The following is a 26,870-nucleotide window of genomic DNA, read 5'->3' as shown; positions in this document are numbered from 1 at the left end:
GGGGGCTGACTTGAATATTACTTAGTCTAGTATCACATGGCAAGGTTGTGATACTATAGGACATCAGTGAAGTGCTACTTAGTAAATCTTAACCTATCTCTTTTTTCTACAGGTTGGTACTAAGAAGTGCCTTTCCTGACGTCTCTGCTGCTTGGAACCGCTTCTAGAGCAGTCTCTGCTTTTGCCTTGCTTGCTGCCAGCTAGACTGTGACGACAGCACATCCACCCTCCACCTCTAGCCCAGACACCCCCATTTCTACTTATAATCAAGAGAAAAGCTCTAAGTATCTGGCATTGCCCTAGGCTGCTTTAGTGTTTAAAGAAAAGTTTGCTGAAAAAGTAAGATATCTTCTGCCAGGAAATCAAGGAGGAAAAAAAAAATCATTTTCTCGATTTTGCTCTAAACTGCTGCATCTGTCTATGCCAAACTAATCAATACCGATTGCACCACCAAACTCCATTGCAAATTCAGCTGTGAGGAGATTCCCTTTCAGACAACTTTGCTGAAAGCAGCTTGGAAATTCGGTGTCAAAGGGTCTGCCACGTTTTCATGCTTGCATTTTGGGCTCCAAATTGGCACTGGGAAGGGTTTACTGTGAGAGCACAAGGCTGATTCCAGGCCCTACTTTTAAACATTCATCTACTTACAGTCCTACTATTTGTCTAAAAACCAAAACGTCTTTGATTTAACAGTTTCATGCTGTGAATTTCTAGTGGGAGATCTTTTCCTTAATATTGACAACACAATTTTCCATGTACTATTAAAGCAGGGAGTGGGGGAAAAGTATTTTGGAGGGGACATTTTCATCATCATTTTACAGTTTTGTCAGTTCAGCTTTTTTTTTTTTTTTGGTTGCTCTTTTTTTGGGGGGGGTTGGGTTTGTTGGTTTCACTGAAAAATTTAACTACCTGTAAAATCTAAACATGGCTGTTAGTGTCACACCAATTCGGGACACAAAATGGCTAACACTGGAAGTATGTAGAGAGTTCCAAAGGGGGACTTGCTCACGGCCAGACACGGAATGTAAATTTGCACATCCTTCGAAAAGCTGCCAAGTTGAAAATGGACGAGTAATCGCCTGCTTTGATTCATTGAAAGTGAGTAAATATTATATTCTTTTAAGGATATACAATAATTGGAAAAGGGGATATGGGCATACAGTCCTCTTGAGTTTGGAATTATGGGTTGCTTTGTTAGTAGTTTAGTTACACAGCGTGTTCTTATTGATTATGTTGGGCTGGGGAACTTTATGAGAAGCAATAGAACCAAGTCTGGCCAAACTTTGTTTGTTATGAATAACTTCATGAGTCCTTTAACTCCATGACTTTTTGCTAGGACAGAAAGTGTTGACGTACTTTTTACTGTGTAATAGCACAGTCAGTATCTGTCTCTGGGAATGGTAAACGTAGATACATGTGTGTGTTTAGCATATGCATATATTATATGTAAGGCCATGGGAATAGCTGAATGAAGATGATTTGTTTTTGTTTGTTGGTAAAGGTGCTGTACCATTGTAAAAGTACACCAGATTTTAAATCAGTTCAACTTGGATAAACTGTTTACTCTTATTTTGACATTTTATTTTACGAGCATGTTTTTTTAAGGCCCGAGCCATGCATTTTGTAAAAAATATAACTAGAAGTAAGTAAGGTTCTGAACTTCTGTTACAGTACCTTACCTGAGGTACAAACTTTGTTGAATGTGAGTTTTATAAATAAGTAGAAACTCTTAAGTACTGTTTTTCGTTAGATATTTTCAGCATCAAAAATTGTATTGTGAATTAATTTTGCAGTTTATTTTCTGTTAGATCCTGATTATTTTTTTATTTGTAAGAGTCTCAGCCAGGAATGTTAAAAGTTAGCTTTTGGGGGCACAATAATACTGAAAGATTTACCTCAGTATTTCTCGACATTCAAAAATACCATTAGAATTGTAATTCAGGTATCAAGTTTGAAAACCGGTCTTTTAAAAGATAGAATAGATGTCTTTATTTTGACATGTAAGGTCAAGACTTGCATGTGTTCCTGGGTACTCTGAACCTACTTGATTTAATAAAATTGCTTTTGAATACTAATGCCCCGGTTAGTTCTTTGAACCATTTAGGAGGGGATCACTGTCACTTCTACATAAATAGAGAAGTAAAAGTCTCATAAATCCATGCTGTCTTTTGAATTAAAAAGGAGTGCTATAATAATGCTTTCCTTAATAACATCAGGGTGACTTACAAGTTAACTGTTTCAGTTAATTGCCTCTTGGTCCAGTTTATGCTTCTCACTCTGCTAAAGTTTTTGCCAAAGATTCTAAAGATTTCATCTTTAGAGTCAGATAAAATGAAGGTATTGACAATAATAAAAATGTCTTAAAATGTTAGATTATTCTTCATGTCTTAATCCTAAAAATCAATAAGCAAATGTTATAAACTACTCCTGGGCCTTTTTTTACTTTTTCCTTTGAAAGGCATTGATGAAGGGCACAGTGGTTATACCTTTGTGAATGTGTGTTCCTAAATTCATGCTGACTGAATCCAGGTATAATTACAGACTGGGACCCATAAAATGAGGGGCAAAGAGCTAATTACTCTTGTCGGTAACCAGCTGTGTCCATCAGTAACCCTGTTTTGACCCAATTAATAGTAAATCCAATTTTTAATCCTACAGACAGTTGATGGTGCACTCGTAGCTGCAAAATGAAGGACATTAAATTTGGCTGTGACATTGAGTGGTTTCACAGAAGACCTGCCTCTACAGCATTTGGAAACATTGTGAAACATTAATATTCAGTTGCTATTTTTCAATCTCAAAATATTTTTTTAGTTGCTCACTTGTGGCTATAGAACAGTCCCTTTTTGAGTAAAGCAGCAACATTTCTTAATGACATGCTATGTGGTTTACAAGATTCAAATACCACATCAAGGACTTTTTTTTAAAACTAACATAATTTAAAGATTTTAAATTTATATAGTGAACTCATTATAGCATCTAATCAATGCAAACTTTGTCCCTTTTCTTTGTCTTTCTAAGAGAAACTGAATTAAGTTTATAGTGTCTAAAATTTGGTAAAATATTTTAGATTTGAATAAGAGGAAAAAATAAATTTATTTATGGTAGATCTTCATATCTAGGACAATAGCTCCTTAAATGTTAGTGAAACAACTATGTTAAAAATTAATTAAAATAATTTTGAATATACAATTAAATATTCATGTTTAGAAAGACATCTTTCTTTGTGTGTGTGTGCGTGAATATATATATTTATAACTGACCACATTATATGATTCTTAATACAGTATTTAGAATCTGCCTTTTAGGTAGCAGTCTATTTTGTGGCTAAAATAGATCAAAAACGTATTTCAAAACTGTTAAAGTAACTGTATGATTCATGCTTGAAGTTCTGATATTTGGGAGCATTATGAGATTTCCATGCCAGTAACTGCTAGATCATTTGCATTGTATCAGAGAATAAACAGAAAACATTTAGAAAACTTGTAATATCCTGACTTCTTTAATAAAATGTGTTAAATGTATTGCTGAAATCCATAGTCCAGCCTTTTCTAAGTTCTTGAACCATGAGATGGAGGTAGCCTGTGTAATCCACTATTTTTAGAAAGTTAGGAAAGCAAACCAAATACTCTCTGAGAGGACCCTGTGAAATGGCTGTACCCTTCAGCTGTGCTGTTTCAGACTTTGGCCAGGCTCCCAGGTGACCTACGTTTATAGCTGACTTCTGGTTAGAAGAAGGAAATTTGTTTCATTTAAAAAACAGAAGTCAAATAGTTCAAGAAAGTGTTTATTTATGTAAAAGGAAGCAATTGGCATATTACTAAGATAAAAAGAAAATTAGATGATAGTATTTTAGTTGCAGACTGGTGATTTTAAGGTTTAAATAATTAACTTAGATTAAATATGGCCCATAAAAATGCAGAATTCTGTATTACAACATGTTACTAAGTAAAATAGGAATATATGATAGTAAGAAATCTATGTATAATAAGAATGATGATAAAGGGTAAAGTTGTAATAATGTGTACTAGTGTATGTTATAAATTAAAAATATTTTAAGCACTTAATTTCTCTCACTTAATTTTGCTTTTAAATTGCAGTTTTAATTTGTAATACTCTTAAGAGTGTAGGCAATTTGAGGTTTGAATTGCTTAAGAACTATAGATTTGGGTATATTAGCTACTTCAGAAATCCAGAACATTTGAAAAAGTTCATTATTTTATACTAAAGAGGATTTTTTTCTTGTGACTTGTGAAAAGGATACAAAAAAGAGATAAATGTCAACACTGCAAGCCACCATTACGATGATATTGTATTTCATAAATGATCTTCAAATAATAGTTAATAATAAGTTGCCTTTTTTTTCAGTCTGGAGCTCTAAAATAAAATTTAGAATGTAAATTAAAACTACAGAATGTATTTTAATGCATACCAAATTATTTATATTTCCCAAAAAACCCTTTCAATAGATAATTAACAGAAAATAGACTTACTGCTTGTTGAATTATTTTTCAAATATCCATTCATTTTCCAGGGAGGAGGGGAAGTGGAATATAACCTTTATGTTTACTGTTTATTTTCAAAAATCTTAGCTAAACTCTTACCTTTGAAAACTCTAGTCACTTGTTCTGCTATTAAATTAAGCAATTTTATTTAAGATAATTTGAACTTTCATTTCACTATATATAGGGCTGTCTATCTATCCATATATAAATAGCACCACTGATCAAATTTATCATAGACACATCCGGGATCAGATTATACTGCAAAATGGCATGGAATCAAGGGCACTGAGTGAACACTTTTAGTGTCTCTGCAGACTTAGCAGAATATATGGAATATAGAATTCAGGTATTAGAGGGCACACAAATATGAACATATACAGGTAATTGAGCAATGAAAAACTCAAAATCAGTAGGGCAAAACAAATCTCCAGATGGTTACATATGGATTGGATAGCATAACTAGACATTATAAAGTAGCCCCAAATGCGTTGACAGTTAAATTCTAGAAGATCCTCCATTGTTAGCACAGTGTATCTTCAACCCAGAAATTGCCTGTGTTCTTGCTGTTCTTTCTAAGTCCCCAGCATAGACTTTTCATCATATTTTTTAAACCAGTTTAACTGGTAATCCTGACCTAAAATAAAATCTGCAAGTTTTGGACTAAACATGCAATTTTGAATTGAAATTTTGATCTAGTAGGGTCTTAATGAAATAACTTTTACCAAGAGTTTTGTTTTAGTTTGATTTTTCCTAATGATATCTCTCATATGATATTAAAACTTTGACAGATTTTTATAGCATATATATGTGGAATTCGTTTGGCACGTATATTTATTGTGCCTTTCAGTGACAGGTTGACACTACACTTCCTTGTTTTCTTCTAATGACTTAGTAGATGAACTAGCTATAAGGCATACTTGTGCAGCAAGGTGTTAAGATGTAAAGGTTCAAATTGTATTCCCTGGGTAGAAACTTCATAACTTTGTAAAGAATACCCTGTGAATATGCTGTAATATCATCAACTCTGACATGAACCTTTTTTAAATGAAATTATCACCAGCTTCAGCTGCTTTGGTAAAACTAATAGCTGTATTCATTTGCCTGTTTATATTCTTATAGTTAGAATTTTTTTTAGAAAACAACTGTTTAAATGAGTAAAGATATTTTAGACTATTGGACAAATTTCAAGCTATGTTTTGAGTCAAGTTACATACAACACCAATTGTAGAACTAGTTATTTTGTTTCATGTTGTAAGATTTTGGTACACTGCTTCTACTTTTATTTTTCTCATTAAGCCTTGCTTCAGTATGTGTGTGTGACAAACTAAAAACAATTTAAACCTAAAGCAATGTGGCATTTATAGCTGAGTTCAAAGTTTACTTGTAACTTAGACTTCTAATACTACTCAAAATTCTGATTTCATTGATTAGCCTCAAAACAATTCCAGTACTGGGATTCCAGTAACAGTAATGGGCTATTACTGACTTAAAAGAGTCAATGCAATGTAGGGTAAATTTTCTGTTGAGTGATGTGTGACATTTGCCTACATCATGCGAGAGATGAGAAATTGACTGTTTCTTAAACCCAGCTCAGACATCTAGGGACCTAGTTTGGGAAGCTTATCCTATCATTTTCCTTGCCAAGGATAAGTAGAGGATTTCAGCTATCAACATTACTAATCCGTTACCTTTCATGCTGAGCAATGTCTCTGCCTTCCCACAGACTTAGACAAAGCTTCTTATTTTCTTACAAAGAGATTCTATTGAGGAAATTTTGAATATTTTTTTAACTTTAGCAGAACCACATTCTGTGTTTTTACATAGGCAAGAGTTTTCTATGTCAACAGGTCGAAAATCATGACTGTCAGTAGAAGTGGATAATTAAATATTAGGTTATTAAATATGAAATGTCCAATTTCAAATAAAAAGTTTAGTTTATTATATCTCAAACAAGAAGCAGCACAATCAATCAAAGTATGCACCTAAATTATTGACACAGTCTTGCCATCTTAATGGTAGCTTCTTTATGCCAGCAGTGAAGAAGCCTGGAGAGCGAGTGGCAATGAAATCATGAAAGACATTTTCCACAGCTTGTTGAAAATTGAATATTTTTCCTTGCAAGAAGTGGTCCAAAGCCTGGAAGAAGTGCTAATCATTGGTGCAAGGTCTGCTGAATACAGTGGATGACAAGAGTTTCCAAATCCAGTTTCTATAGGTTGAGCAGCATTGTTTATATGCCATGTGATTGAGCGTTGTCTTGCTAGAGAATTGGCCTGTCTCTCTTGACCAGTCTTGGATGCTTAATCTCAAGCATCTTCATCATTTCATCCAACTGGATGCAGTAGATATCTGCTTTAATCAATTGACCAGGTGTCATGAAGCTATTGTGACTAATACCAGTGCTGGACCACCAAATAGACACTGTTAGCTTTTTTTGATGAATATTCAGTTTTAGACTGTGTTTTGGCACTTTATCTTTATCCAGCCATTGTGCTGAATGCTTGTGATTGTTAAAAAGAATCTATTTTTCATCATACATATCAATGAGGTGTAGAAATGGTTTGCCTTTATGTTGCAACAGCAAAGAAAGGCAAGCTTTGAGATGATTTCTCTCCTGATGCTCATTTAATTCATGGGGAACCCATCCATCCAGCTTCTTTGCCTTGCCCATTTGTTTCAAATGGTCCAATATTGTTGGACTAGTAATGTCAAACCTTGCTGCTAATTCACTCATAGGTCGGATGGATTCACTTCCACTACAGCTTTCAGCTCATCATTATCCACCTTGGTCTCAGGTTGCCCACGTGGCTTATTTTCAAGATTAAAATCACCAGAACAGAACTTCTCAAACCATCAAGGTACTGTGCATTCATTAGCCACATCCTTCCCAAACACTTCAGTGATATTTCCAGCTGTCTGCACTGCATTCGTTCCACGACAGAACTCGTATTCAGTAATAACACGATTTTTGACTTATCCATGGTTTCGCGATAATTGCTCTAAAAAGTTTATTTGAAAGGTAATTACAAGCCAAAATACGCATTTGCAAGACTGAGGATGTACCTTCACAATAAAAATAAAACAAGAAGTGTTAAAGTGAAATGTCAGAGATGTCAACTGTCAAACTTAGTACTTAAGGAAATCAGACATTTCATACTTAATAACCTAATAGATGGCCTTTGATGTAGCACTAATGATAGTTATTAACATGCAGTAAAAGCAACTAGAAAGGCTTGCTAGAAATACTTATTTAAGCATAAGAGATTATTTGAATAGTAATTTCTCTGTGAATTTCACTATAAACAAGATTAATTCTAGTGAGGAATTCTTATTCAAACTCATTTATAGTACACCACACAACTATAGAGTTTTCATTTAATACTATATTTCTTACACAAATATCAAATACAATTCTACTTTATAGCAGCATCCCTATTGGCACATTTTTGAAAGATTTTCGTTTTGAGGTAAAGTTTGATTTCTTGCTAGAGAATTAAATTTTCTATTTGTGTTTTAAAAATTGCTGATTGTTACCAAACTATATAACCTCTTACATTATATAATTTGATTGACATGGCATCTTCTGGATACCTTTGGGCCTTGAGCATCTCTAACTTCTATTCTTTTTTTGTTGTTGTTGTTGTCTCTGAGTTCTTTCTAGCTTTCTAATTGTTTAGCTTCAGACCTGTTGGATCTAATCTCTCTTTATATTTCTCTCCAGTATTGCATAGAAGTGATTTAGACATTTTGTCTGTAAAGAATTAGATTCAGCATTGTATAACAGAGACAATTTTCTCCTTCCCAGAATTTGGGATAAACAAATTAGGAGTTTATATTTCAGTCAGCTGTTTAGGCCTATTTAGTGACTCTGTAGTCATTAGAACTCAGGTTTCTTCACCCTTGCTTCTAAGGATAACATGTCTTCTGACCTTAGGATTATTTCAGAATTGCAAGATGGCCACTGCTGTGCCAGCCATCATATCCTTATTTTAGGAAGCAGGAAGAAGGACACCATAGCCTAGCCTAGGGAAGCTTCTTTCAGCAAAGGTCATCTAAGCTTCACTCACTGATTTATCTTCATCTCTAATTGGCTGATTTGGGCAGTAGAGATTACTAAGAAGTGTAGTGTTTTTATTTTAATTAACTGTTTCCCTAATTAAAATAAGGCCTCTGGTAGGTAAGATAGAAGGGGAGAATTGATATTTGAGAGGGCAGTTACTGAAATAAGAGTTAGAGATTTTATTTCCCCATAAAACTTCCAGAATCAACTAATTCTTCCTGAAAAGCATATGAGTGTGGGGGTAGTTGAGGGGAGACCACTTTTGAAGAGAAATTTAAATTTTCTCTTCTTTACAAACATGTCATCACTTTTCCTTTCTTGGCTATTTAGTCAGTAAAATCTGGCATATTACAAGTAGATTTATTTTTACTCATATAGAAAAATAAAACAGCTATAGTTTTTATTTTCCTATTATCATCCATACTTGTATACACAGCTACATATTTATAACTGGAATATAATAGGAATGTGTGTCATAAAAACAGGTCCCAAATGATTTTATATGACAAAAGAATCTGTAGTTACTCTGAGTTTTATTTCTGCTTCTTCCACAAATATACTTTATTTCCTCTGTAAGGAGTATAATAATAAAATGAGTTAACATTTATTAAAAATTACTATATGTTGGTCAGTGTTTTCAATGCTTTTTATTTTTTCATATTTAGTCCCTATAAAAACTCTTTCAGATAGTTAGTGGTATTAACTTCCATTCACAAATGGGCACAGTGAAACACAGAAAAGTTAGGTGGCATGCGCAAGGCCAGTCAGCCAGTAAAATGTGGACTTGAGGCCTGGTAACCTGATTTCACAGGCTGCACTCTTTGACTACTTTGCTATAAAAAATTGTTTCTTAACATATCCACATTCTAAGGATTCCACAAAGAAAATATACTGATCGTAGTGCTTAAGAGTAAAAATGAATATCCAAAGCAAATTTACAACACAGAGTGTAAAACAGTAAGTATTCAGAAATAAGTATTATGTTTTAAGTCAACAAATGAGTGAACATGAGAGCAGCAGCAACACGGCCACCACCTTTCAAAGAGTATGGGTCTGTTCTGAAATAGATGGCCATATAGGAAAAAGATTATAAATTAATCATTTTAGATAAGTAGTCACTGTATAAACTATATAGCTGCTCCCCCCATATATAAAAAAGCCATGTTCCAAAGTTTTAATTGTTTAGAAAGCATTTTCCCACAGAAGCAATGTGGTTAAGTCATCAGGCCCACCCTGAGAAGCCAAAGGAACCCATAGGATGCTTGAGTTATAGCCCAGTACAAATAGTACCCTGGCAACTCTGGTTATTAATTAAACCCAAGAGGCTCCACAGAAGCATTATGAGTCCTTAATCTTATCATAAATCTTAAGTACTACTAGTGTCATAGACCCCAACTGCTTTTGTCAAGCTGTTTCTTTGGGAAAGATGTACTTTAAGTTTCAATTTGGGGTTCCAGAAATTCATCTTGGCCTACTGCAGGGGAGGCGGCCTTTCCCAAACTCCTGGGACTCTTTCTGTGAGCCAGGACAGAGGTTTTCCCCAGTGTCGACTTCTGGCTGCCCCTGTTTCCTGCAGCTAGCCTTCAGCAGGGTAGCAGCTCAGAGTAAGTAGGGACTTAAAGACAGGGTGTGGTGTGCGGGGCAACAGTCCAATGTTTTTTATGAGTTGCAGCCGCCAGGCTGTGAAGACTTTGTAGTCAATATGTCTTCCAAGTGACCTCCCTTCTATTTTTCTAAAGGCTCAATCAGCTTCTTTTTTGAACGTACTGCTTGTTGGTCCTGAGCCTGGTCCACTGTGGAATTAATATGAATGAACAGCTTTTCCCCATTCTCTTTCCTCTCTGAAAATTTCAAACGTGTGGTGGTTGAGGTTATTTTCTGATTGGTTGTGACAGTAGGGAAATAGGTGGATGGTGGGAATAACAAACTCAATTTTGTTTTCTGGCTGTTTTATCACAGGATATAGTCAAGAGATTCATAATAAAGACTCAGATGTGAGGAAGAATGACATTTAGGATGTGATAGGGGAGGAGGATTCAATAATTTAAGGAATATAACTTAAGCAGTTGCTGTGTTAAACTTTGGGGAGGCAGATGTTAAAATCAGTCCTCAAGGAGTTTGTTGCTAACAAGGAGAACAGTAGGTTAGATGGTGATAGCCATGGAGGTTAGGAGGGGGAAGTTCCTCAACGGCAATTGGAGGGGGTCAGGGAAGAGGAACCTGAGGAAGGGAGAGAGAAATGGCTCTGGTAGTTTATTTTTCCTTTTATCCATCCCTTCCCTTTCACACTATTAATTCTGAGACTACAAGTGGGCATAAAAGAACTAGAGGGAATTCCCAATAATTCCCATAGTCACAGGCCACTGTGGAAATCACCTACATTTTAACCACTGATCACAATTTTAGGCCCAGCAAAATTCTTCTGAAGTTGTCTGGATTTATTAAACAATATATTTTAATTTATATTAATGTGAGGTTGAAATCTAAGACCATGTTTTCTCCAGACCCCCCATATGATTCTGATAAGTTAGAATTTATCTCTCTGCATAAAATTCAGACTTATTATGCAGGCTTCTAAAGTTCAGAATCGCTTATACTTAAGTCCAGGCTGCTCTCAAATAATGCAAGAAGAATCTGCTGTTAATAGTTGACAATAAATTACACAAAATAAAACATGGAAAATTAAAGTTAGAAAAGCTGGGAAGCTTTTCTATCATTTTCAATTTTCTGCAAAAATACAGACATAATCAGTGTTTAGGATCTGCTTATAATGGATAAATTACATCTGTAATTCATTCTTTTCCATGTTACTGCATTCAGACGATAATTTGCTTTCAGATATCTTTGCTCATCTAATATTCTAAAATTGTTCATAGACTGAAAATAAGTCTAGTAACATCTCCCAATCCCAGGAAGCTTTTCTAACTAAATAGTGTTAGCTCACCAAATGAGCCAAATTAAAAATAAAAGGTTTTAAAGAAAAACAGCCAAATTTATCAAGTCTGAAATAAGATTCCTCTTTGGTAGACAACATTGCTTTTCATAAAACAGTTGTCCTTAAAGGGAGGCAAATGAGAAGTGAACCATGAAGAAGGAAATAACTAAAGTATTCGTTATTTATGTAAAGAATCCTGTTAGGAAAGATCTGTATTCTGAATGAACTGTCTTTCTTTATATTACCTCATATCTCTTCATGGCTAAATTGAGACTAATGAAATCTTGAGAAAAGATTATCATCATGATTTTATTTATTGAACTTTTTAAATTATGAACTTTTATGGCCAGGCATTGTCTTCCATGAATCATAGCAGGGTAATAAATTGAAAACAAATGTCTACATAAGAAAACCCAATATACTAAAAAAAGAAACAAACCTCAAACTCTGATGAACTGGAGTCTTCATCCACATTAAAGAAGAGTCTTCTACATTGCAAGTGTTTTCGTGGTGATGGGATCGGTTTAAATAACTTCTCCAAAGCCTTTAAAGTATAATTAATGTGTAGTAGCTTAATATGTACCATAAAGTATGGTGGCTTGAGTATGCAGAGAAATACAAAATGCAAAATGAAGTTTTTTTAAAAAGAATATGTATTAGCTACTCTTGGCTTTTGTATTTCCCACAGGATGAATAGTGCTAGTGGAGAGATTTTCACCAGAAATACACATTTTTCTACTATATGTTTAATAAACAATTTAAAGAAATGACAGACCAAATATATGCCACCTCTGCATCCTCACAAAAAGCAAATGATCCATTCTTCTTGCCCTTTTCGCCGTTTATTACTTGCTGTGTACTGGACATTTTAATAAGCAATCCTAATGTAAGGATGACTAGCACACACAGTCCCTGCCTTTTTGAGTGTTGATAGACTAATGGTTATAAGCTTTCAAGCTTTTGAGATGTTCAATGAAGATTAAAATGATCAAAGAATAATAAAATATTCTTTCTAACTCTTCTACTCTTTAATTTTAAAATGTCCCAGTAGAATACAAATTTTCCCACATAAAACACAAGTATACATTAAATGTTCTCATATGTGTCTGAGAGATTGGTTATGAAATACATTGGAAACTTACATACATAGTCAGTATAGGAAAAGTAGATGAATTTCAGCTATGATTATGTGTGCTGCAAAAGAAACTGCCGTGCTTGTGTTAGAATGTATATACCAGAGATTTTTATATGGTAAGAGATTTATACCAGGCCCATCATCAAATTCCACAATTCAGTGAGATAAAACTGAGTCAGATTGATTTTTAGGTAACACATGTAGAAATGGTTAATTTTACTACCCTGATTTGATCATAATTTATGAATTATATAAAATGATGATGCTATACAAGGTTGCATAGTTGGGAAGTAGCTGAACTGTGATTCAACCCAGGCAGTCTGTCTTCAGAGCCTATGCTTTCAGCCTTTATGCTACGTTGAACTTAAGTTAGCAAGCACTATACAGCAATCTTGTGCATACAAAAGTATAGTGTATTATGAGTGAATCTACATATTAGAGTGCTGGACATACATGGGCAAGTATTTGTTGAGTCATGGCAATTGCCTGAACTTAAGACAACTGTACTTTAAAAAACATGCTCATTCACCTTTTTTTTCTTAGTTTAGAAAACCATCATTGGGTAATTGCTTATGGTAAATTTAATTACATTTTTAAGTGGACTTAAAGTCTAACTATGTAGAGTGGACACCTCAGATCAAGAAGAATTTTAAGTCATGCCACAGACAGGGTATGAGCAGTATAGAAAATCAGAACAAGCTGTTCTGGAGAAAACATACTGTGAGAGTTTCAGGATTCTAAGATAAGGCTTGAAAGTGAAGTAAAGGTGAGGAGGTTTTCTACTTCATAACTATTCTTATTTTTTTCTTGCTTAAAATAGAATATTTTTTTCTTATTGAAAGAAGTAACATAGTTGATAGTTTTCTAAAGTATAGAACCATGAAACATTATTGTGTAAGAAGCTGAGATTTCATTCTTATTCTGTGAGTTTTATTGGGCATTTATAATAATATTGGAAACAAAAAAATGTGCTTAAAAACTTTTGTAAGTCTTTGTAAGATGTACTGTATGAAGTTAAAATCTGGATGAGATCATTCACATACCTCTTTGACAATGATCAGTGATTCATGTTGTCTTCCTATTGTATATCATACTATGTATTTATGCTTTTAAATATTACATTTCAAAAATTAGAATAAAATTTTAATAGTTAATTTTTAATTTTTGTATATCTGTAATATTTACTATATAAATAATGCTGAAATATTTAGATTCAGTAAGTAGAAAAATTTTTCACATGAATACATTAATTTTAATGGTGTATTAATATTTGAAAATGGCTTACATAATTCTTAAGACTTTTGTATTATATGTAATTGGAATAAAATTGGCTATCTAAATATAAGAATCATTGATTGTATTTTGTTCATGATATGGCATGAAGAGCATGTTTAATTCTCACAGAATCATGGATTTGAGATGAAATTCTTGGGCTTACTGGGTATTTAGTAAATATTAAATTGCAGTCCTGGCCTCTTAAGAGATATAGCTCAAATATTAGTGTTTATTATGTGATTTCAAACACTCTATGGGAAATATATAATTATTCTCACAAAGCAATTCCTTTACATGAATGGTAGCTGAAACCAAAAAGAAAAGAACAACTGTAACACCAATCACTAGCTGGTGTCATAAGGATCTTTTCCTACAATGATTAGCAACTCATTGCTTTTTGGCCATTTTCTTGAATGTATCAATTTAGTCAATCAGCCTATTAAAAGTATTCTTTACAAAATTGATTGTTATGTACATTCAAACTTGTATATAAGTCAAATTTATTTTGTGTCCAGGACCAAATTGATTACTGAGACAATTGAGTGGTTTTCCTTGTCCTTTGATTTTATTTCTCTGAGTTTTCTTCATTAGTTTGCTTTAGCTTTAGTTTTACTTTTTGTTGTATTGTTGGTGTTTTCTGAGTGTCTAGATTGGCCTTTATGCTCTTGTCTTGGGATAAAATTTACAATAAATTTTTTTTATAGCAAATAAATAATGATGTCAGGAATAATGGTTATGTGGCCATTAGTGGTTTTCATTTTGTCCCAAATGCGACCTTTGGAATTTTAATTAAAGTAAGATCTTCAGAATAATTGCAAAAAGCCATAGGAGAAGATGTGTTAGTAAAAGAAATTTTTTAAGGCAAAGAGTCAAGATATTGTTAAGAGCCCAAATTATGGATTTGACAGGATCTGTGTTTGATTCCATACTGACTTCCTAGTGACTTTGTTTTGGTCATTTTACTTCCCCAAGTTGGTTTCCTCATGTATAAAATGAGTCTGATAATACCTGCTTTGAAGGTTTGTGATTCAGTGAGATCAGTTATATTATTTAATCACTTAATCCAGTGTCTTGCTTGATATAAATACTTTATAAATAGTAGCCATTACTATTGTTCTTGTCTGAATGCTAGAATTCAGTCTAAGTTATTTTTCTGCTTATGAGAGGAACTTTACCTCTTTAGGTAAAGTATTCTGAACTTTAGGTCAGAATAAATGCCACTTGTCATTTTGCATATTGCACTATAGGTATCTGTATGTTATTTGACTGAAAAAATTAAAATGACTCATCTGGAATGTGTATAAATGTACACTATCATATACAGCTTATTTACTTACCTGTTATAAATAGAAGCACCCCTTAACCTATTAAATGTATATCACTTGTCTTCAAGCTAATTGGGATAGTATTAATAGAATAATTCAGTATTTATATTATTGTTTATGCCTGAAAATCCATTTCATAAATATAGTTATCTAAATGGGAAAGTCGTTGTAACCATCTTGTCCAAATTTAATATCATTTAAAACTAATGCCTCTTTAGTTTTATGCTGGTCTACAATAAATAACTCACATTTAATAGTTTAAATTCTATATTATTTGTGTAAATATCTTCCTAAAAGCCTCATCTAATATTTTTTTCCAAAAATAAATTGGTGTTTATTCATTGAAGTACCTGTACAGAGTAGGAGGTTAAATATTAAAAGTTTATTTTTTCATGATTTGCACTATTCTTCATTTGTTCTTTTTATACCTGTATAAACTTGATAAAATATCTACCACTCACTTTCTTGAAAGTATAAATAAGCATCCAAATTCATGATATTCTATTTATCACAGTTTCTTTTTTTTCCCCTTTCACTATCACTCAATTGATAGGGATCCAGTTCTATCCTGTTGAAATGATACCTTTTGCTCCAAGATACTTAAAACATTTGCCCAGTTTATAAGTTTGAGACTTTTGACTTGGTTAGAAATAGGAGAGCATAAAATTTTTCCCAGCAAGCGGAAGGAAAAAAACTCTAGCCCCCTGATTTTATTGGTTCTTCAGAAATAATATATAGCCTAGTTGTTTTCTATAGCCAGTTCTGTGTTTTCCTTCATAGCTTGTATCAATGTTTTTATACCCCAATTCTGAATATGAGTTGTCCATTTACTATTTGATTTACTGAGCCATGCCACTGCCTTCTTGTTAAGGCTATTGATTATTGCCCATTCTATTCTGCTGTGTATTGATTTAGTGTGTGACAATGAGTTAATTGTATTTCTTGATGTTGAAGAAGGATCAAATATGTGTTCAAAGGGGAGATGCTTGTAGCCTGCTTAATTGAGTTGGCTATTTTAGGCTTTTAACATGTTGTGAAACAATTAGGAGAAAGTACAGGAGGACCTCTGAGGGCAGGGAATATAAAATTTGTTTTCAGCTTTTTGGCAGTTGCCAAAAATGATACAGTAAGACCTTCCTGGAATTAAGTAGTCAGTTGTTTTTTAGTTAGCAGATGCTTGGTAAGACCTAGGATTTATTTCCCTTCTGTATTTCTTATAAAAATCAAGGGAAGTAGCACTTTTAGAAGCTTATGTTTTATTGAGAAAAATCAACTTCTCCTTAAGAATAGTTTCATACTGAAGCTACCTATTATTGAATATCGGTATAAATAACAAACAATGTGTATATATTGGTGCTCACATATTGGGGGGACTGCAGAGATAGAAAATTGAGCTAAATGATTTGAAATAAAAATGAGTTCTTTTTACTTACTACTGTTTTTGTTTCATGTTTCATAGTTTTAAATTTTTTTCATGTAAATAATAACATTTAAGTAAAGCTGATATTCACTTATTTTTTGACATTAATATGTAGTTTGAATTTTCCAAACTTTAGTCAATTCACACTTAATATAAAAAAATTAAGCTTTAGAATGAGATCATGGTGCCATTCATCTAATGAATGTTACCTTTTGTTTTAGCAGCTCAGTTGGCTCTAATCCATGGAAAAGTTTTTATTTCCCATCAGCTCCAAGGTAGGAGCCAAACCAAAGTTAAAGAAACATTTTCCAGCAGACAAGTTTCTACAGATAATATCAACAGTCAAAGTACGCACTTAAACTTGCTCTGTTTCTGTCTCTGTCTCTCATTCTCCCTCCCTCCCTCCCTCCCTTCCTCCCTCCTTCCCTCCCTCTCTCTCTCTCTCTCTCTCTCTCTCTCTCTCTCTCTCCCCCTCCCTCCCCCCCTCTCCCCCTCTCCCCCCTCCCTCTCCCTATCCCTCTCCCTCACACACACTTTTTATGGAAGTATTAGATCAAGAAAATATATTCAAACACTGATAATAAAAATAACTAGTGTTAATAAAGCACTACTTATCATTTTTTCCTAGGCACATTTTGGCCCCAAGATTTGCTTGATTTTTCAAGATGTATTTGCTTTGGGATAGAAGGAGTACCACTCTCTCCCTATACTAATGCCTTCCAGGACTTTTTGATCTGTAACCTTTTGCCACTTCTGGTTTATTTGGCTAGCATATGAATCTTGAAGCATTAGGGAGCATAAACAATTATGACCAACTGTTTAAAAATACCTATTAAAACCCTGGCCTCAAAATATCTATCAGTTCTGAACTTCAACAGAATTGTGAAAGCTGAGCATTGAAAGTAGTGTGTAAGAGATGGTGCCAATTGGACCACTTTGCTGCAAATACATTCTAGACCCAAACCTTTCCCTTGCCTGGTGATCAGCTATACTAATAGCAAGCAGGATCCACTTAATTCCACATGAGTCAGCAGCTTACATGGCATGCCCACTGCGTGCAAACAGCTTCTCAGGTACTTTTCCAGGCTTCCTGCCTGCACAAAGCAAAAGAGACTTGGAAAAGTGTATTTATTCTCCCACCCAACTGCTTTCCCCACCATCTAGACTGGCTTAGTTGGAATCTCTAAAGCAATAAGAGGGGCCAGATATATTTTTAAAAAGCTATGTGCTTCTGATTAACAACCATTCCTTTAATAACTGCCAAGAGGTTCAGGGAACCTAGTATTTTGCCGTGACTTCTCAATCTATAGAGAAGATGTGTTTATCTCCTAAGGATAAAGCCATCTGGAAACTTTCACAGTCTCCAGACTGTCATATAGAGCTGGCTTTGCTTGCTTGCTTTTTTCTCTTTGCCTCTTCCTCCTCCTCCTCATCTAGCTCCTCCTCCTCCTCCTCTTCTTCTTCTTCCTTCTCCCTTTTCTTCTTTTAGCTTTGCTTTCTTATTAGAACTGTTGATAAATTTTAAAAACATGATTAAAAATGAAATAAACTTTCCCCCTACTTTTGCAATTTATTATTCATAGTGAGTAGATAGAATAACTGTTTCATTAATGTCCCCATTAAGTTTCTGATTCAAAACAAATTTTTTTTTCTTTCTAAATACCATTTCCTATGACTCCTGGTCCCTAAAAGAATGCTACTTGATGTACATTGATTGTAATTAGCAGGTCTTCATTTACTACAAATTTTCCATTTTGCTATATTACCCAGCCGGTTGATAAAATAGTATGTTAACTTTTGAAAGTTTCTTAAAACATTCATCAACAAAAGTGGAGTTCCAGCAACTACTTGGTGTGACTTCATAACTATTTTATTTTTATAAATAACTTCATATTTTTTGTATTTTAATATTATTATCTCTAACTCCACATGGGGTTACCTCTAAATAATTCTAATGTCTTCTCTTTGAATTTCTAATTGATCTTTATTTGTAGCACTAAAGTTCAAAAAGATGATAAAGGGCTTATTACTAATATAACTTAAGGATATTATTTTGTTCATTTTATCTTTTATCTTTGAATTATAATGGATTTAAATATATACAACTTTTCTTGCATAAGAAGCAGTAGTCCTCAGATACTGCAAATGAATATAATTAGCCTGTGTGGATATAGTTCTGTAAACTATCAACTTGTGAAAGTAGTCCTAAAACTCCATGTGCTTTTACTTTAGAACTTCATGTATAAATTGGGTGTGTTGTTCTAGGAAAGAGAAAATTGATGGTCAGCCTTAGTCTGTAGTATATTTTGACAGCATGAATGACTCAAGCAAGCAATTTTCCAGACTGTTTAATGGTACAAAGGAAAGGGCTGCTAAGGAAGTCATTCTTATGACTAGCTGAAAAATATTTTTCTTAGTAACTGTTCTAGAGAAAAACAGGTCACTTTTGGAAGAAAATACAAATCTCAAGTTACAAGCATTCTGAAAGTGTTTGGGTCATTAAAATATGTTTATCTTATGAAAAAACTTTTTAAAAAGATAAAAGAAGTTATGTAGCACCATTACAAGTTATAATTTGACTATAATGGTAGATTTTCAAGATTATATTTCTTGAACTGCTTTTTATTCCAGAGCACAGATAAAACTGCATTACAATAAACATAAAGATAAAATGTTTTAGGTTTATAACATTACTGCTAATTTATTCCACTGTGTAGTTCTAAACTGCATTTGAATTAAAATAGGACTTGATCGATGGAAAATCATTTGTTTGTAGGTTTACAGATTTTATTCTAGGTAGTTTGAGAAGATTCATTGTCCAGCAGCAGGTATTCACTCAGAGACATAGTGCTTAGCGTGAGTTTGATGGATTCAGATCCCTGGGTTTATCATTACTGCATAGATCTTTGAAAGGACAGGATGGAAATCTCGTTTCTAAGCCATGACTACCTATTATTATGTCAATTTTAAGAACAGAAATAAAATCAATCCAGATTTAAAAAAAAAAAAAGACACTACAGTAATTTACAGACTGCATCCAGCTTTCAAACTGTAATATCCTGGCAACTTAAATTCCCTTGATTATTATGATTTTTAAATATCAGCTTAATATTTAAAACTTGAACTAGAACCTGCTAACCTTATTTTTATTTGCACTGTTGAAAGTACCTCTAGCATTTTTGAAGTATCCTGAAACAAAATCAGTATTCAGCTATGGTTCTACTTAGGTTTAGTTTTTATTAGAATATTAACTGTTACAGAGGCAAATTACCAAGTAGTTAAGATTTCATACAATTTAAGCTTTTAAAAAGTATTAAGAATGAAAACTTTATGTGCTATATTTAGTTTCATGAAAAACCTGATTTTTTTTGCCTATATTTAAGAGTTATTTATTCTTTAGATTTTAAAAGATGATTCATGTAGTGTTCAAGGGTTTTGTTTAGTATTTAGAGATTTTTTTTCTTTTATCACTTTCTACGTTGAACTCTGGTGATCTGGAGAGTGTTAAAATTGCAATTAGAAGAGTCTTTATAAATGATGTCTTACAATCTATTAGTTTTACAGATTAGGTAACCAGGATTGGTGAGGTTAGGGTTTAGTCATATTCATAAAGATCTAGAGGTCACTAGGACTCTTTAAATATGACTAGTGATAAGTCACGGCAGAACTGGGAATATGCTGTCTTCATTTCATGAAAATGGCATCACTGACACACCTGACAGATGAAAACCGCTATTAAGATTGAGCCCAAGTGAAAAACTTTCCTGATGCCTTGATTACTGGTGACATAAAAAGTTTACGCTATGTTTTATTCTTTAACAACAGACTCTCCAAAAAAAGTATGCATATATATGTGTGTATATATAGATATATACATACACACACATTATAAATTTTTTATATAATTTACTCATAGAAGGATATGTAGGACACAATTTAAAATTATGATAAAATATACAGTGCCCAACATTTAAAATTCTATATGGCCAATTGATTCTTACAGAATGCTTTTTCGCTTTTTGCCAAACTCTTGTCTCTGTAGCCAGCCTGTGGTTGCAGTCGACAGAAGAGTTCGGTTCTGTCTGTGCTCTTACACCCAAAAGTCCCTTGTTCGATGGTTATCAAATGAAACATCCTTCATGATATGAATAGCTTTTCTTCTCTACATTGCCTTACCTTTCATGTATCATAGAATACATCACATTATACCTGATTTTTACAGTTAATTTGTAATTTGGTTCTTTTCCCTACTAGTTTTTAAGTTCCTTAAGAATGAGAAGCTTGCATTAACCACCTCTGTATGTTTGGTGTTTTGAATATCCCTGGCACTCATTAAGTGTTTAGTGAATTAAAAGTATTGCTCCTTCCTGACCAGGACCAACAATTGTGAGCACATTGTATGTGGTTTTCAATTCAGCTTTAGAAAATTTCTTTTTTATGTAATGGGACATTTGTTGGGTAGCCACATATAACTATTTCTCTAAGTAATCCAACATCTTTCAGTTATGGTAGGACTCATCCATTTAAATTGCTCTTTCACTATAATGGATTATTTATGTTCTGTTGATGTAAATATTTGGAACAGGCCTTTATCTGGACTCATGCCATGTTGTGTATGTTATCTTGTGCAGGCAGCACATGGGGGCTGAGTCAGGCTTCCTGATGTGGTGGCCTCGTATGCAGCCCATGTCTCAGAGGGGAGTAATAAATTGGTCCATGCAGTGGCATGATACATAGTTATTTTGATAACAATATTAACTCTCTGTTCATAAGAGTGCTTTGTTGGAAAAGTGTTTGGCTTTCATACAGAATAATATTTACCCTTCAAAGTTTGCATAGGGAAAAGTGATACTACCAGGATAGCAACATTATCAGTGTTTTGTGTTTTTGTTTTTTTGTTCTTTTGATGCTACTGAGAATATTGAGAAGAGCCTTGATTAGTATTGGTGTTTATTAAGACAGGAATATTCTGGGAACCAGACTAATACTGTAATTGGTACTGTTTTTATTATATTAATAGAACTAATAACAGTAACAAAGATATATATATATGGAGAGAGAGAGATTCCTGTATCTCTGATACATTTAAATTTCCCCACATGGTAATTCTAGAAGAAAAATTTGTTTGTCTTCAAGTGTGAATACTTTTTAGTGTTGCAAATCTTCAACCTGAAGTAGAAAGATTTCAAGCTTCATGAAAGTATAAATCCCTAGGCCCTGCTACTTGTTAACATGCTCGTTATTTTTCCCCTCCTACAAGTATTTTAGAAGCTGTGTGATATAAGCTATTTTTAAAAGAACTGAACAATTCTAGAGAGTAAAATATGTTCCAGATTATACGTTGGTGCCAGTAGTACCAGCAATTAAATATTTGATTGAAGAGGAACCTACATTTATCCACTTTGAAGAGGATCATCAGGAGGGATTAAAAATTTAGTGCTTCAAGCTTATTAAGAGTTAGATAGAGTAATTATGTAGCTGGTAACAAATGCTGCAATCACCACTTGAGCATTAAGATATGTTACTCATTGAGACTTACTGGCCCTCTTTAAGGAGCTTCACATTTTGCAAAAGTCATCTTACTTGGAGAATAAGTTCTGTTGATTCTTTATTTTAGATTTAGAATGCTTTTCTGCAAATAGGGTGAGTTCTCAGGGAAGATAAGACCTTGATAATAATCTTAAAAACATATGGATTTATAGAATACCACCCCTTGGCATAAAGACATTGTTCAATGTCTTGAACAGTGAGCCTCTTGTTCATACAGCACTCAAAAGAGATGAGTGTAGAGGCCTTCATAGTACATTCATTTTGGTTGTTGGTAATTATGAGGCTAGTCTAATTTTCTAATCTTGCAAATTGGGAAATAATTGTAGTGCTCAAGAGATAGCAGATTGAGCCTGGTGTGCCATTCTTCATCAAATTTTAAGGGGGTTTATATCAGCACTCTGCTTTTGTGTATTTTAAATCTTGCTTCCTTTTTGTAGTACACACAGTGGCATGTCAATTTTAAAAGAAAATATAGTCAGATCTACTTTCAAACTAACTGAAAGAGATAGTGGTATTTGTTTTATCCCGAGGTTTTTGTTGTTGTACTTTTGTTTTTTTAATCTTAATTTATCAGTTATCTCCCGAGGATCTCTTAATCTCTAACCGAGAACCTTTTTATTCTTGTTTTAGATACTGTTCTAAAAGCCGAGAAATATTACTATAGTATAGAAATTCTTAAAAATAATGAAAACACATACATTATTTACCACATTATTATACTGCACAAAAATGTAATGCCAGGAGAGACACATTAAAACTCTGTTATGCTCATACTATAGACCATTGTTGTTAGGTTTTTAACTCCATGTCCCCTGTCTAGAATAAAAGCAAAAGCGCTGTGCCTTACTCATCATAGGTCTAACACATGGTAGGCTTCCTCCAATAAATACTGCTTTATTTGTATTAAATTTAAAATGCAATAGAATATGAAATATCACCAGAAATAGTAGCTCCTGACCCATGTCATAACTTTCCTTGCCCCATCCCCAAAATTTCAAAAAAAAAACCCAACACTTTTAAGCTAATTGTAGTCATTATAGTTGTAAATTAGGCCATGCACTTCACTAAAAATTGACATAGTCTCTTTTTTGAAAGGTGTGTCAAGGAAATGCAAACTACTCTTACATATAGAATACTGAAATTATTTAACTTGAATTTTTACTTGTAACTAACTGTTATATCACAAAGATAAAAAAAAATTGTGTTCTCAATCTAATAACTGGGCTGGAAAAAACTGTCAGTTTAGTTAAGTAACAAAATTGGTTGAGTTATTTTATGTACTAGACAACAGTGTTATTGATTGATTTTTCTTTTCCATTTTTAGTTTTTAATTCTGTAAGTTTTTCTCCCCTAAGGCAGTGGATTTAAAAATGTAACATTTTTTCTGGCATTTATACGCATTAAGAATAGAAATCAATAAATTGATGCAATAAATGATTTTTGCATCCTACTATTGAGATAATAACATCATCAGAAAGCAATATATATAGACTGGAACAAGGCTCAAAAGCATCTTTTGCATTTGTTTTGCATATGAATTTAATAAGCATAAAACAGTGCTAATGAATTGCATTTATTTTAAGGAGTCTGTTTAAGCCAGAATACTATTAAGTAATAAGCTGTGGGTTCTTGAGAATCAAATTCAGTAAGAAGTCAGCAACAGACTTGCTACATGCCAAAAATGGGGAAATACTGGTTTTAGTTTGCTAAACATCCAAGCAAATTTGTGTTAAATTTGTCTTTGCTTTGCTAATCACCAGTTGCTTCCCTTTAATATTATATTTGCATTCCATGTGAAAATTAGATTTTATATTTAATTTAAAATTTATCTAAATATACTTATCCATTAGACACTGCTTTTAAATGATAAACTTTGTAAAGTGATAGGATCAATATACTAATAAATTTAACTCTCTTTTATGTACCTATAACATTTATTTAACTATATTTATTCATTCAATACTTTTGTTGAATAACCTAAAGGAATGTTTTAAAAGAAATAGTGTAAATATACCGTATTAATTTGAACTCCCTTTTACATACATATATGTGTATGTATACTCACTAAATGGAAATAAGTAAAAAAACAATCTGTACAATCATGCCTCACTTAACGATAAAGATAAATTCTGAAAAATGGTTCATTAGGTTCTTTCACCATTGTGTGAACATCACAGAGTACTTACACAAGCCTAGATAGTATAATATACTACACACTTGGGTTATATGGTGTGGTTTATTGCTCACAGGCTAAAAACCTGCACAGTATTACTGAATCATTTAGGCAATTGTAACATGGTGTGAGTTTGTGTTAAAACATACCCAAACATAGAAAAGATAATGCATTGTGCTACAGAACTTATGATCCCTACAGTGTCGCTAGTTGATAGGAATTTTTTCACTCCATTATAATCTCATGGGACTACCATCTTATATGTAGTCCATTGTTGACCAAAATATTATGTGGTGTGTAACTACATAGTAAAAAAAATCTAGTTCAGTGATTGTCTTTGTTCTCTGCTCCCTTCTGATCAATATTCATTCAACACCTTTTGTATGACATATAGTTTGAAAACACATAGTATGCAAAAACTACCCCTTGGTTTTTGGTTGCAATATCTGTTGCTGACCCAGAACAAATTGTTTCCTTCTGCTGTTTTGATTTCAAATTCTCTAGTTAGAAATAAATTCTTATGTGTGCTCCCTGAGGGAGAAATAGTTTAGCAGGAAAACACTAACTAGTTACAGTTCATTAATTACATAAAAAGAGTACTTTTTGATGACAGCTGTCATTCACAGCAAATGTATGTTACCTTGTGAGGAATCTCTATGAATTACTTGTTCATCCTTGTCGTCGCCTTTCATGCATTAGATTGCACTCCTTAGAGAATTTTGTTAATTTCAAATATAAGTGGACTGTTACTTGTATAGAAACCCCTGTAAACAACAGATATAGTCATTGCAGCTTTTCTTTGGTTTACTTGTTATCCTCCTGGTCATAGAATTAGCCTGTTAATGTCACTCTCTATCTACATAGCTTGTTTGTTGGAGGCTGCAGGCAGTAGGGTACTGGAACTGGCTCACGTAAGATCTCTTCCTAATTTCATGTTCAGTGATGTCTTCTTGGTAGGTTAAAATTGGTTATGATGAGAGTATTTACAGTATGGAAATTGGCAAATGTTGCAACCCGGGATCCTTTCCTCTCCCAGACAGACACTTATTAAACACTTAGTAGCACTCATTGTCTACAGTGTTGTTCTCTCTCTCTCTCTTTTTTTAACTTAAATACTTCTACTATGTGGAATAGCTGTGTTGAATTTTATTTCCAGATATTTTCATTCTACACTGTTTGAAACACTCACATTACCTATTATACCACTTATCAACTGAGTAACTAGGCAAACTACATATCCTTTCCATGTTCCAGTGTTCTTATCTGTAAGATAGGGATAGTACTAGTACCTACCTTGGGGTTGATGTGAGGTTGAATAAGATATACACTTAATTCAGTGTACTAGCATAATGCCTTGGTACTCACTGAGCACTTGGATAATGTTACTTATATTTCTGTACTTTAATTAATATTAATAGGTATTTATTGATCCCTTACTAAGCATCTAAAGACAGTTTATGCATTCCATTTGGATGGTATATATTTTAAGATTCTTTTAATCTGTAACAATTTCTGCTCCCTTTTCCCCCCCTCTTGCCTCTATTTTGACATTCCTGGAGAATGTCTGAAATTCTGAATTTAGCTCATTGCTTTCCTGTGTTGTTATTTAGCTTGTTCTTTAATCACACTTAAATTTCTGGTAAACTAGAAATTAAAGTTGACTTCAACTTTAATGTTACATATTATTATTTGGTGGGGACACTTCCTAGAAAGTTTACGTACTTTCTGTTGGCTTATTCCAAGAGGGCATAATTTCAGTTATCCCCAGTTTTAATGATGCTGAAATCTGTAGGTGAGTTCATGTGTTCCTAGGCCAACTGCTTAAAATTCTCCATCACACTTGGACCAATGATTTCATCTCATTGTTGATCATTTTATAACTCTATGTTTTTTTTTTTAAGGATTACAAAATGGTGATTTGTATCACCCTTGCTGCATTTATTATCAGGAATTCTTTTACAAAGAACTTTTCTTAGTACGTGTTAACTCCAAAATACAGTTTATATCAAAAAAGTGGGGAAAATGCATGAATGATTTTTGTCAAATTTCAGAATCAGATGTAATATCAGATCTAGATAAAGTTATACATATATGCAAAGTTTTCTAATACATTTTTTAAAAAAACTTTTCAATGGAGAAATTCTTTGAATTGCTTCTCCTAATCTGTTTTTTTTGATTAATGTGTTTTGATAAAATTACATCACATGTAGCCAAGAAGTTCCCTTTTTTCTTTTTTGTTTACTGTAAATATGCCTGTATATGATTAAATTTATTTACTCAGAAGATATTTATTGCGCATCTGTATTTTTTGTCAAGCATTGTGGTGATTGCTGGTGATGTTATGAACCCTGCTTTTTAAAATTTATTTATTATTTTATTTATTTTTAATTTTTATTTCAGCATATTACGGGGGTACAAATGTTTAGGTTACATATAGTTTGGGTTTGTTTTCTACTCATGTTGTGATTTGAAAAAAATAGACCTGCTGTATA

General features: G+C 33.2%; 1 protein-coding gene across 42 annotated transcripts in view; it reads left to right on the top strand.

Moving 5' to 3' along the window:
- MBNL1 (muscleblind like splicing regulator 1) overlaps positions 1-26,870 on the top strand; it is a 190,748-nt gene that overhangs the window by 51,379 nt on the left and 112,499 nt on the right. For 24 of the 42 annotated variants that reach the window (XR_012919809.1, XR_012919807.1, XR_012919801.1 and 21 more), the window contains exon 2: positions 113-1,098. The exons of 16 other annotated variants lie outside the window; for them this stretch is intronic. Coding sequence is in view for 20 of the 26 variants with exons in the window: in XM_012774390.3 (XP_012629844.1) it covers positions 925-1,098 (174 nt within the window). In the remaining 6 variants the exon portion in view is untranslated. Of the gene's footprint in view, positions 1-112; positions 1,099-26,870 lie in introns of those variants that run through there. 2 more of the 42 variants (XM_012774401.2, XM_076004615.1) reach the window with 1 other exon arrangement.

This window comes from Microcebus murinus, chromosome 1, assembly GCF_040939455.1.
Source record: "Microcebus murinus isolate Inina chromosome 1, M.murinus_Inina_mat1.0, whole genome shotgun sequence".
NCBI lineage: Eukaryota > Metazoa > Chordata > Mammalia > Primates > Cheirogaleidae > Microcebus > Microcebus murinus.
Note: the sequence above shows the minus strand (reverse complement) of the source record. Positions and strands in the feature narration are given on the sequence as shown.